Source organism: Hyperoodon ampullatus, assembly GCF_949752795.1.
Source record: "Hyperoodon ampullatus genome assembly, chromosome: 15".
Taxonomy (NCBI): Eukaryota; Metazoa; Chordata; class Mammalia; order Artiodactyla; family Ziphiidae; genus Hyperoodon; species Hyperoodon ampullatus.
The window spans coordinates 30,434,516-30,447,382 of record NC_136928.1 but is presented as its reverse complement, the minus strand read 5'-3'; the positions used below and the strand labels follow the sequence as shown (position 1 = coordinate 30,447,382).

At 45.7% G+C, this 12,867-nt stretch overlaps 1 protein-coding gene across 3 annotated transcripts in view; it reads left to right on the top strand.

Annotated features, from left to right (window-relative positions):
• ARHGAP25 (Rho GTPase activating protein 25) overlaps positions 1-10,124 on the top strand; it is a gene marked incomplete at both ends in the record, with an annotated part of 85,084 nt that extends 74,960 nt beyond the window's left edge. For all 3 annotated transcript variants that reach the window (XM_079720430.1, XM_079720432.1, XM_079720431.1), the window contains 5 exons: positions 896-969; positions 2,851-2,972; positions 3,777-3,973; positions 6,612-7,138; positions 9,917-10,124. In XM_079720430.1, the coding sequence (XP_079576556.1) occupies positions 896-969; positions 2,851-2,972; positions 3,777-3,973; positions 6,612-7,138; positions 9,917-10,124 (1,128 nt within the window). The remainder of the gene's footprint in view (positions 1-895; positions 970-2,850; positions 2,973-3,776; positions 3,974-6,611; positions 7,139-9,916) is intronic.
• Between the last annotated feature and the right edge of the window lie 2,743 nt (positions 10,125-12,867).

Sequence of the window (12,867 nt, the reverse complement as noted above, 5' to 3'; positions counted from 1 at the left end):
TATTTGTAGTGAGGTGGATGGACCTAGAGACTGTCATACAGAGTGAAGTAAGTCAGAAAGAGAAAAACAAATACCGTATGCTAACACATATATATGGAATCTAAAAAAAAAACCCAAGGGCTTCCCTGGTGGTGCAGTGGTTGGGAGTCCGCCTGCCGATGCAGGGGATACGGGTTCGTTGCAGGGGACACGGGTTCGTGCCCCGGTCCGGGAAGATCCCACATGCTGTGGAGTGGCTGGGCCCATGAGCCATGGCCGCTGAGCCTGCGCATCCAGAGCCTGTGCTCCACAATGGGAGAGGCCACAGCGGTGAGAGGCCCGCATACCGCAAAAAACAAACAAACAAACAAAAACAAAACAAAACAAAAACCCAAAAAACAAAAATTGGCTCTGAAGAACCTAGGAGCAGGACAGGAATAAAGATGCAGATGTAGAGAATGGACTTGAGGACACAGGGAGGGGGAAGGGTAAGCTGGGACGAAGTGAGAGAGTGGCATGGACATATATACACTACAAAACATAAAATAGATAGGTAGTGGGAAGCAGCCACATAGCACAGGGAGATCAGCTCGGTGCTTGGGATAGGGAGGGTGGTAGGGAGACGCCAGAGGGAGGAGATATGGGGCTATATGTATATGTGTAGCTGATTCACTTTGTTATACAGCAGAAACTAACACACCATTGTAAAGCAATTATATTCCAATAAAGACGTTAAAACACACACACACACACACACACACACACACACACACACACACACACACACACACACAACTATGGGAACGGGAGTGACTGCCAAAGTGTTGCTTCTACAGAGATACACCAGTTATGCTCCAGAGTCCCATTGCTGGCAAGTGAGCAGGCTCTTCTACTGTCATTAAAAATCTCTTCCCAGGCTCAGCAGGAGTTGATGAAGCAGCTCTCCATCCTTCCTCGAGACAACTATAGCCTCCTGAGCTACATCTGCAGGTAAGAGGCACCTGGTATCAGTTCCATAATTTTCAGCCATACCAGAAAGAATCCCCCAGTTAGAGGAGGAAAGAGTATCTCTGTGAACTCAAGAGATTCTGTTCCAGACCTCTGGAAGGTCAACTCTATTCACGTAGCACTGAGGTAGTTTCCTGTGTCCCCAAGATAATTGAAAGGATCCCGGAAAATCTAATCAGCATAAAAGGAAACATGCTTCCTCCTTCAAGCCTGCCCCAGTGCTGCCCAGAGTCCTGGGACAGGCATTAGAACCCAGAATCCTTATAATATTTCTAGACTTTTCTCCCATCTTCCTGTCTCTGGACCATAACTTAGTACCCCAGAGACATTCATTCCAGGCCACCTTTCTTAATTCCCTTTCTGAGGACGGACCTGCTATGTGCTGTCTCTGTGGCAACACATAGCATGTGGATTGACCCAGATCTGGCTGAGTTGGGAGCCTGGATCTCCATGTCAGACATAGCTGAAAGTTATCTTTATTTTTTTTTAATTTATTTAGTTTATATGTATTTTTTGGCTGCGTTAGGTCTTTGTTGCTGTACGCGGGCTTTCTCTAGTTGCGGCACGCGGGCTTCTTATCACTGTGGCTTCTCTTGCTGTGGAGCACAGGCTCTAAGCGCACGGGCTTCAGTAGTTGTGGCTCGTGGGCTCTAGAGCACAGGCTCAGTAGTTGTGGTGCATGGGCTTAGTTGCTCTGCGGCATGTGGGATCTTCCCGGACCAGGGCTCGAACCCGTGTGCCCTGCATTGGTAGGCGGATTCTTAACCACTGTGTCACCAGGGAAGCCCTACTTTTATTTTTTTTTAAATAATTTTTTGTAGTTTCCAGATGATAAAAGAGTTACATGCTTGACATGGAAACTAGGAGAATATAAAATACTGTAAATAAATGAAAATTTCCCCAAATCCCCTCAGCCAGAAAAGTCACTGTTAATATTTGAGTGTGTTTCCTTCTGAATGTTTTTGTCTCTGTGATAGATCATCACATGCATCAATATAAATATAGGGAAACAATTTTTATACCAAATTAGAAATATATTTTTTAATAAAATATATATACATATATACTTGTATCCTGCTTCTTTTGGCTAAATGTTGTATTGTGAGCATTTTCCTATGTCACAAAGTAGGATTATACATGACTCCATAATATTCCATAATGTTTCCTCATTTGCACACCCCCCCGCCACTTATTTGATAATTTCTCTGTATTTGGAATTTTATGTTGCTTCAGCCGATTCACTTAAAAATGGTTTTTAGAGACAATATTTAGAAGTGTTTTTTTCTGATCTTTTCAGGTTTTTAAAATAGTGAATCTGAGAGCTTCATTCCTCAAATAGGTGGGATTACAGCAAAAATTCAGTGTTAGTTTTTGAGCACTTGCTGAGAATTTGAGATGCTTGGTAGTGTAACCGGAGGATGAGAGCAAGAAGGCACCATGAATTCCCATTTCTGAGATCTTCCCACAATGAAGTTTTCTTCTCTGGAGACTCCTCTGGGATAGGTGCTGAGAGCCTGGGAGAGAAGCCTGTAAAGTCAGGACCAGGGATAGTCAAACACCCATTTTAGTCCTTCTTGTCTCCTCTTAGCTCCCTGAACTGGACCCTGCCTCCTGCTGATGGGACTCCTCACCCACCCCTGGTCCCAGTGCCACCATCAGCAGCTGGGTTGCTTGTGTCTCTTCTTCCTTGATCTTGAATCTTTCAGGGGGAAGCTAAATTCTTGTAGTCAGAGCAGACTGGTCCCATTCCTGAGACCAGAAGTAAAGAGTTGAGACCCACCTCTGGGATCCTGTGGGTACCTGGAAGTGCTTCCTTGTGGCAACTTTCTATTTCCTACTCTGGGATTTCCTGGTTGCCCACAGGTTTCTCCATGAAATCCAGCTGAACTGTGGAGTTAACAAGATGAGTGTGGACAATCTGGCTACTGTGATTGGTGTGAATCTCATCAGGTCGAAGGTCGAAGACCCTGCTGTGATCATGAGAGGTACGCTGGTCCTGTGGTGAAGGTAGGGGCAGAGGAAGTAAAGACAGTGACATCGCTACCAAGTTGCTCTGCAGTTTGCCAAGCATTTTCCATTATTATCTTGTCTGAGTTGTAAAATAGCCCTGTGAAATAAGCAGGCAGGAATTATGTTCATTTTCCAGGTCACAGCAGAGCAGAGAGGGTAAAGATTTACCAATCATCACACAGTATGATAGGCTAGCACGAAAACAGTTAGTGTTTCTTAGTCTTTTATTACTTTTAAACATCCTTAGCCAGAGAGAGCAAACAAGTGTGATTTTATAAGACAACTCCCAAAGAGGTTACTTGTAAAGCTGCGCTGAAAAGACTTCTGAGGTAGTGTCTTGGTTCAGTGAACAAGAGTCCTGACACAGAGTACTGATGTCTGCCATGGTTTGGGGGAGGCAGTATGCCTGGTAGGCATTCTCTATGCATGCAATAAGAAATCAGATGTCATATTGAGGGTCACATCAAGAGAGAAAGATGTCTTCATTTCCTCTCCTGTCGTATTGCCTATAACCTGATCAAAGACTGATCCAGAGGACTGTAGGCCGAAAATAACCCTCTTTCACCCCACTGCCATATCCTTCTTCTATCCCATCCCATTCACCACAATCTCCTACCCCAAGCAATTAAGAAGTGTCCTGTGAGGAGCAAATGAGGTCCTTTGGGGCCATGGGGTTTTAGAGTCAAGTTTAGAGACATCTCATGGGTGGAGAATCTTGAGGACCACCTGCCCTCTGCCCCATCGTCCAGCACTACAAATCTCTTTCTTCTTTCTTTCAGGGACTCCTCAAATCCAAAGAGTGATGACCATGATGATCAGAGACCATGAAATCCTCTTTCCCAAGTCCAAGGATGCACCCTTGTCACCCTCTGCCCTCCAAAATGACCCCAGGAAACCTCCAGTGGCACGAAGCTCTGTGGGCTGGGATGCCACTGAGGACCCTCCAATTTCTAGGACAGACAGCATCAGTAACATGGTAAGGTACAGAGAGCCTTCCTCCTTCCATCCGACTCTTCCTTCAGTCCAGGTCATCCCATGTAAGAGCTGCTCTGGAGTGGCGATTTAGGGAGTCCTGGGTGATGCTGTGGCAGTGGGCACAGCTGATATAGACCCATTTGAATGAATCTTGAAAGCCTGGCCTCTTTCAAAATCTAGTTTCCAGTTGGTATCCTGGAGGTGGGATTGGTGACATGTGTGCCCATCCCCCAGTGACTAAGCAATGGAAATTCTCACTAAAGCCCACTCCAAACCCCTTTAAACTCAGTCCAGGGAAGTTCGATGGGGAAATTACATACCGCAGTGTTAATGTTCTAGTGGGAGTTGTTGAAAATTCCGGGTGAAAGTCCAGAGAGAACGGTTTCCTGCTAAGCCATGAAACGTGATTCCTTTCTCAGAGTATGTGATGTGTTTGTGTAATATTTCTCATTCCCTGATAAGCTGTCTCAGCAATGTCAACCCCCTCATTTGTACTGAAGGGTTGGGGCTCACGTTCACAATGTCAAAAAACTCTGCAGACTCTGAAATTTAGACTATTTAGGCCAATAATTTACAAAGCTCAAATATTTTAACGTATTTATAGAGGCAAATATTTTTTAAAAGAACATGTGAACTTTATATAGCAGCTTAATTCTTTATGTGTGGTCAAGGAATGAATGTAAAATTTCCAGTTCACCAGGTAATGTCAGTTGACTACTGTTAATCCTGAGGATGATTAAGAATGTATTGGAAAAAAGATGGTGGTAGTTGTGATTTTTCTTGGGTGATGCCTGTCTGGACACAGTGCATTTACTAATACTCTAAAATCAAATTAATATTTAGAAATGTTTATACTTCATATAATGAAATCATCCTAGACGTCTTTGAGAGTAGCCATTGTTGTACTCATTTGACAGGTTTCTGTATTTATTGTAACAGTAGGGGCAGCAATGGACAGGCAGTGTGCTGGGAACCTTAAATAGATCACATCTGGAGTCCTCACCGTTACTCTGGAGGGAAGAATTTATCATCCACATTTTATAGCTGAGGCGCTGAGTCTCAGGGAGGTTGACCAACTGTCCCAAGATGACAGCAGTAGAATGGTAGAGAGTGGGACTTAGATCTAGTTTGCACCTCAGGGCCCAGGTCCTTCTGATTCCAGGTGGAGTTGCCAAAGCAGGTGATGAGCTAGAAGCATCAGACAGACAGCTTGAGCCCTGATTTTCTCATTTTAGGGTTCAATCTTTTTCTTTTTAATTTAATCTAAAAATATATACACATGACTCAAGAAAGTCAAAACAAAAGAAAGAGATATGTTTAGAACTCCTGCTCCCTCTGCTGTCTTCACCCACCTTATTCTTCCCTGCCTTTATCAGTTTCTTTTTTATCCTTCCAGTGTTCCTTTATGCAAATATAAGCAGATATGAGTGTAAATTGTTATTTACCTCCCTTTTTACACAAAGTGTAACATGCTCACTCTCTCCCTCTCCACACACACACACACACACACACACACACACACACACACTACTGTGTATCTTGAATTTTTCTGTTTAACAGATACCCTGGAGACCTTTTCATGTCAATACATAGGCATTACCTCATACAGCCTCAAGTTTCTGGCAGATGTATGGTGTTCCATCCTGTGCATGTACCGTGATCTACTCAGCCAACCTCCATAGATGAACAGGTTTCTTTTACTCCTTTGTACTACAAACAAGGATGCAATGAATAACCTTGACCATACTTCATTTTGTGCTCAGGCAAATATATTTCTGGGATAAATTCCTAGAAGTATGATTGCTGAGTCAGAGGGTAAATAGATTTGTAATATGTAATTTTCATTAAGATTGTTAAACAGTGGTTGTGCCATTTTGCACTTCCACCAGCAATGCATGAAATAACCTATTTCCCTATAGTTTCGCCAGCAGAGTGTGTTGTCAGATTTTGGAGGATTCCCATCTGTTAGATGAGAACTAATATTTCAGTAATTTTAATTTCAATTTGTGTTTTTCCTGTTATAAGAGTGTTCAAACATTTTTTTTAATGTGTAAGGGCCAGTTGCATTTTTCCTCCATGAACTCGCTGATCTTGCTCTTTGCACATATTTATATTAGTCTTTTTCTTCTCAATTTTTATGAACTTTATGCATTACAGAGAGTAGCCTGTTGTCTGTGATGTACATTGCAAATATGTTTGTCAGCTTGTCATTTCTTCTTTGATTTAGCATGTGGTGGTTTCTTTGTTTTATTTTTAATTTTGTGGGTCATGGAAACACATGTGGATTGAATTTATCAAATTACTCTTATATGGCTTCTGGATTTGGGTCATAGTTAGAAAAGCCCCCCCCCATTCTAAGGTTATAAAAGAATCCTAGTTTAGGGCCCTTTACCACAAGCAAACAATTGATTTTAGTCAGCAGTTTACCTCTAGAGCATGAGTTCCTTCAAGTATAATATCCTTTTGGAAAAATGCCACACAGATAATCAACTAATGTGACAAATTAGGAGATGGTCTTCTAATTGAGTTTCATAGGTGTGTGGCCAGGAGATACTTTCTTTCAAGTCTCTAATCCTTATCTTGGGAACATGACACATGTGGGAAAAACCCATGTAACATCCGTGGTCACTTTTTTCTAGGCCAGCGACTCAGATGCAACCAGCCCCACTGGACAACGGCCAAGTGATGGGTGTCTAGAAGACAAAGCATCCAGGGAAAAGCCAGGAGATTGGAAGCTGCAGTCACGAAAAAGGACTCAGACGCTCCCTAACCGGAAATGCTTCTTGACCTCAGCTTTGCAAGGTACCAACAGCTGCAAAGTAGAGATCTTTAAAAATGAGTTCTGGTCATCTTCTTCGGAGGGGAAGGCAGGGGACGGGCACAGGAGAACGATGTCTCAAGGTGTGCCACAGTTTTTCGACTCCCAGCGGACTTCCACCTACGATAACGTCCCCACCCAGCCGGGGTCCCCTGGGGATGAAGCCGGTACACTATCATCCCAGGCCTGTGACTCCAAGAGAGATGTTCTTGCCAGCCTAAACTCTGAAACCGGGCCTGGGAAAAAGAACTCCGGAGAAGAGGAACTTGAATCTTTGCAGAGGATGGTCCAGGAGCTGCGAAAGGAAATAGAAACACAGAAGCAAATGTATGAGGAACAGATTGAAAAGTAAGTCACGTCCAGAGGGCCCTGGGCAGCCAGTCACCTTCCATCTTAAAAGCAATAGGGATTGTTCTCCTCTGCCAAAGAAGTGACATTATAAAACTTCAGTTACAGAAGACGCTATCTACAGCAGTTGGGCCTAATGAGGAACAGGGCAAAGGCATTGAGGAGATGACTAAATTAGTGAAAACTCTAAGCTTTACCTTACATTCATGAAAAGTTAAATATGTAGCTTAAGTAGTTTAATCAACTGTTTCCAAACAGTGGTTGTTTAAGCATCAACATGTCTTAATGAATTAAGAGAAATTTTTTAAATTTTCATATTAATGTCATTCATCAACTCTGCAAACATTTATTGAGCACCTACTATGTGCCAGGCACCATCTCAGCTGTTAGAGAATAGCACTGAACAAAAGCCCTTTTGCTTATAGAGCTTTCCTTCTGGTGGAGGCAGACAGAGAATACAAATAGGTAATTAAAACATATGCTATGTCAGATGGTGGAAAATGCTAAGGAGAGAAATAAAGCAGGGCAGGAGGTTGGGGAGCTCAGGAAGGGGGTTCCAGTGTTACATAGGGTGGCTGGGGAAGGCCTCACTGAGAAGGTGACACTCGAGCAAAGGCCTGAAGGAGGGGAGGGAACTAGTGAGGTCCACGTGGGAGGGGTTGGGGTGGGTTTGGGGGAGAGCAGGCAAGGCAGAGAGAACCGAAGTGCAGAGGCTATGGGAAGGGGGGTGTCTGGCGTGTTCATGCAGAGGAAGAGTGGTGGTTGGTGGAAACAGGGGAGTGACTGATGGGAGAGGGCAGAGAATGCAGAGGGCCTGGTCAGCCACCTGAAAGCCTAAGGGAGGCAGAGCTTCTGGGCACCCCTGACCTGACTGAGGCTTCACTGGGTCAGGATCGCTAACTCCCCACGATCGCAGACTGCAGCGGGTGAACGGAAGCGAGGCCAATGACATGGCCGTTGCCACCATTTCACACAAATCTCTAAGATGCTCAGACATGATTTGCTCACTTGAGTAGATAAACTACTTTCTTGAAATCTTTTTCACACCACTGATTTTTCCTGGGAAGAAACCTCAATCCAGATTTGCCTAAAGTCACACTAATCAAAAGTTAGTGAAAAGTGAACCTAGTGGGGTTTTCGAACGACGGGTACTTTCCAGTCCATAGACTCAGGTACATGAAAGGAAGACTTTGGTGAGCCTGATCCTTTGTTCCCTGAGGAGGGCCACCCATCTAGAACAGCACATAACTTCTTGTCTAAGAACCTGAAATCAGCTGTTTGTAGACTCTGAGACTTGGGCCACATCTTGGCAGTGACCAAGGCAGCCCCAGAGCAGACACTGAGCCCCAGTTTCTAGCACGGGGGTCATTGACAGGGTGGGGAAGAACTGGCTGCCATTGAGGTGGCCGCTCCTCCTGAAGGGAACAAAGTCTTCTGAATCCACTGTCAGGGGAGCCTCCCATTCCATCCTCGGGAGAGGAAGGAGAATTAACAGTCTACAGTGCCTGCTCTAAGCTTCATGCTTCAGACACGCCTTCTCATATAATCCCCTCAGTTATCCTGTGAAATAGGTAATACCCCCATTTTACAGAAGAAATGGGAGTTTAGGAAGTATAAAAAGCTTGCACAGCTAGTCATTGGTGGGGCTGGGATTTGAACTCGGGTCAGCCAACCTCGCAAATCCACTCAGATTCTACCTCTCCACTGGAGTCAGTGGTCAAGATCTAGCATGGTGTCTCTTTTGAAGTTCCCCCCCAAAACAAGAAGGATATGGAGAACTCAGAGAAGAAAACTAAATTTGTAATGGGTGGAATTCCAGAGGAATGAGACTAATTTGGCTTTAAGAAGAAACAGGCAGGGGTAAGCAAGGCTCTGAAGAGGGGCCATTGACTGCAAAATGGACCAAGGCCCTTGAAGATAGAAGCCAGAGATGGGCTCAAACAGGAACTCAAGTCTCCGTATAAAAATGAGCAGGCCATTGGGTAGCAGGGAAGCAGCATCTCACAGAATGAAATTCTGAAGCCACTTTCCAATCATAGCCTCCTCATAGGCCTGAAATTCCCTCCTTTGGCCCCAAAATTTCATATGTACTCTCATCCCCAAGGGTTAATTCAGCACAGCCTGGAGGGAGAGAAATGGGCACCTGAGACTAGACTAGGATTTTGGCCAGTAACAGTGAAAATCCTGCGAATTCAGGAATCCAACAGATCCTTCACTTGGAGTGGGATTCAGAAGCAAGGGTGGGACTGGCAGGACAGTTGCTCCCAAGGGGCAGCTCCCCCAAATTCTCCAAATCTTGGTCCCCAGGAGCCTTCGTAAGAGAAGGCTCCGGTCTGTGCTCTGCAATGAAGCAGGATGAGAAAGCAAGCATGTGTACACAGGTGCCGGGAATCTGGAACCTGGATGGGGTTCAGCAGTCAACCTTTCCACTGAGCAGGACAGAGGCAAGGCGCTGTGGGGCTATAAATATTAGAGGTGGTCTCTTCATTCAAAGACTTTATTGTGCGGTGGGAGATACAAAACACAAAACGACGCAAAAAACAACACAGGAGATGTCATGATATGGATGACAAATGACAAAAAAGGGGACAGGCTCTGGGAATTCAGGATTACTGGGAAGTCCTCCTGTCGGGGGTGGGACATAACTAGGAAGTACAGGTTGGAGATGGGTCTTGGGATGTGGAAGGTAAAGTGGACAGAGGGGGTTGAGGACAAGGCTGAAGGGAAAGTCTAGCGGTCACACCCCATCCTTTCATTCTTTTCTTTCCTTCCTCGTAGGCTTGAGAAGGAAAATTATGATGTGTGGGCTAAGGTGGTGAGGCTCAGTGAAGAACTGGAGAAGGAGAAGAAGAAGTCTGCAGCCTTGGAAATCAGCCTCCGCAACGTGGAGCGCTCCCGGGAGGATGTGGAGAGGAGGAACAAGGCCTTGGAAGAGGATGTCAAGGAATTTGTCAAATCGATGAAGGAGCCCAAGACCGATGCTTGAGGGTCCCAGGAGCACCACAGAGACAGCCTGCAGAGACCCAGCAATGCTCCCTTTCTCGCTGCTAGCTGATGACCAGGAAGCAATATTCCTCCCTAAGAAGGAGAGGACAGTTTCCGGGGGAAAATATCGCATTTCCCAGTAGATAAGTCAGTGGAGTTTGCAGGAGGATAAGCGTGAGCAGGGACTTGTGTGGACATCTCCGAGCCCCGGGGCTGTATTCAAAGGGATTGCATTATTCCAACGTGGTCTCAGGTCGAGTGAAGCGGCACCTCCTGTGGTTGAATGGCTGTGTCCAGTGGAGACTCTGCTGCAGGCCACATCCCAGGACCCAGGCAACAGGCTGACCCCAACAGAGGCTGGACTGAGGAGTTGGTTCTTTGTTTCCTGTGTGGGACATTTCACCTAGTCAGATGGCCTCCGAGTGTCTCTGAGACACAGGGGCCAAAAATGATATTCAGCTTTTGATTTCTCAGCCATGGTGGGCTGTGTTTTGAGGGGCTGCACCTACTGAAGCCAGGACCCCATTCTGCCACCCCACCCCCACCCCGTGATGCACACTCTCTAGGGCTGCAAACTCGAAATTAGTATTAGGCAAAGACAAAACAAGCAGTAAACTGGATTTATGAAAGTAAAAGCAATTAGAAAATTAGATTCAAAAAAATAAACAAAAAAAAAGCAGGGCTATTGGCAATCCATACAACACCATTATGAGAGTAAAAGTCTCCCCTGCCTGGGGACAGATGCACCCCTCTCTGGGCACATGGCTTGATAAGAAGGTCACGGGCTGCATTCCAATCCCACTTGCCTTTCAGGGGCCACGATTGCATAGGGCAGGCCCACTATGATGCAGCTTCCTTAGACGCTAGTTGGGTGTTTAGATAGTAACAGTCATCCTTCTGCATTAAGCCACCCTGGCCAAGGCCCCTGGTGAGGCCCCAGGCCTTGAGAGGTAGGATGGTGGAGTCTTTAGTGGTTTTCGTCATTGTTCTAGTTAAGTGGTCTCCAAGCTCTTTTGACCCTGTGCCCCATCAATAGAAAATATTTGAGCATACATTCCTCAACATAGGTATATTTATTTATTTATAAATTGTACACACGTACTACTGTATTGCTATATCATAAAACATACACAGGACAAAAATTGAATCATGATGAGATAAAAACAAATGTAAGTAGGTATTCTCAAATGTGCTTTTAGCTCTGGAAACTCCTGGCCCAATTTCCCAGCACGTATTACCTGTACTAATGTTACATAGTTCATCCCATTACACCCATAATTTTCTTGAACTCTTGAAGCCACATGGCTGAATTAGTGGTTTGGAATCTCCGGTTACCACAGTGAGAGTTTAGCCTTCCGCAGCATCTGTGTCTCCTTTATTCCTTTCTCTCCCTTCGTTTTCTCCCTTTTGCTCCTCCTCTCTGTGTTTTCTTCACTCTGGTTATTCCCCACTGCCTGTGGCCATGACATATTACTCACAGAGTGAAAGGGATGGACAGGGGGTCAGTGTTTCTCAGTCCTGCTACCCAGGCCCTGCTTCACCCACCTCCAGCCCCCCAAGGACAAGACTGACAGAGGACAAGGATGACACTTAGAGCTTCTCGTAGAGACTTGCTTACAGCAGATTGGGGGCGGGGAGACTGATTTGGAACATTATTAAGTAAAGCAATAAAATATTTGATTTCCTGGAGTTGATTTGTTTTTCAGTTGCAGAGTAACAAACAGAAACACTTCCTGAACACCTAATGTCCACTGATGAGTGTCTATGGTCCTGCCAGACGTGTGCCATGTTCTCCCATGGGTTCCTGGCACGGACCCTTTGAATGCTAATATAGACTTGAGTATGGAAGTAGCCGGCTTCACAGTTCCAAAGGGAACATTTGTTTGAAGGAGCAAAGAGGAAGCCCTGAAGCCTGTTTGCTTAGGGGTCCATGTTATAGGACCTCGCTGGGTCTCAGGCTGGGTGGAAGGCCCATGTTTGAATCCCAAGCCCCTCCTGGTCAGGTGATACTTCTCATTCCACACCTTTTGCCAGAACTGCAAGATCACAGAGCGGCAGGTCCAGCATCAGAAGCCAGAATATCAAGTCTTCTTCACAATCAGGAGGGGACCTGGCTTGCCTAAGGTGCTCCTGTGCCACCCTCCATATGAGGAGAACACAAGAAAGAGTTTCTCCAGGACCCCAGGCCGTCGTGAGTCCAAGGAAGGGCCAGGGAAGAAGATCTGGGGTCTGAGGCCACTGTCCTCAATGCCCCAAAAGACCACCTATGCTATGCATCGCAACGTAGCTCCAGGCCTCACCTGGACCTGGGAGCCAGTTTCTGGAAGGCAGAAGCAGACTGACCTATGTCACGGGTGCTCTCTTGGACCCAGGAGCTCCCACTGTTACTTTCAAGGCCCTGCCATGGGCAGGATCTACTGAATCTGTCTTTTTCCAGCCACCCACTCTCTTTCCAGCCTTCCCGTCTCTTCTACCGGCACAGGTGCTGAGAACTCCAAAAGGTCTGCAATATGCATGTTAAAACCCCTTGCCCTCTTCCCACCAACATTCTGCATGTCCTCACAGCCTCGAGCATGGCGCGTTAGGGCATTTTCTCCTAAGCGTGAGGTACATCTGATGGTTTTCCATATGTGTGTGCACTGGGTAGGACACTTTGTATTAGGGGATTGGCTGGGATGAGTCCTGTCTACATCCGCTTGGACCACTCTAAAGAAATCCCGCGGACTCGGTGGTATCCATTTGTC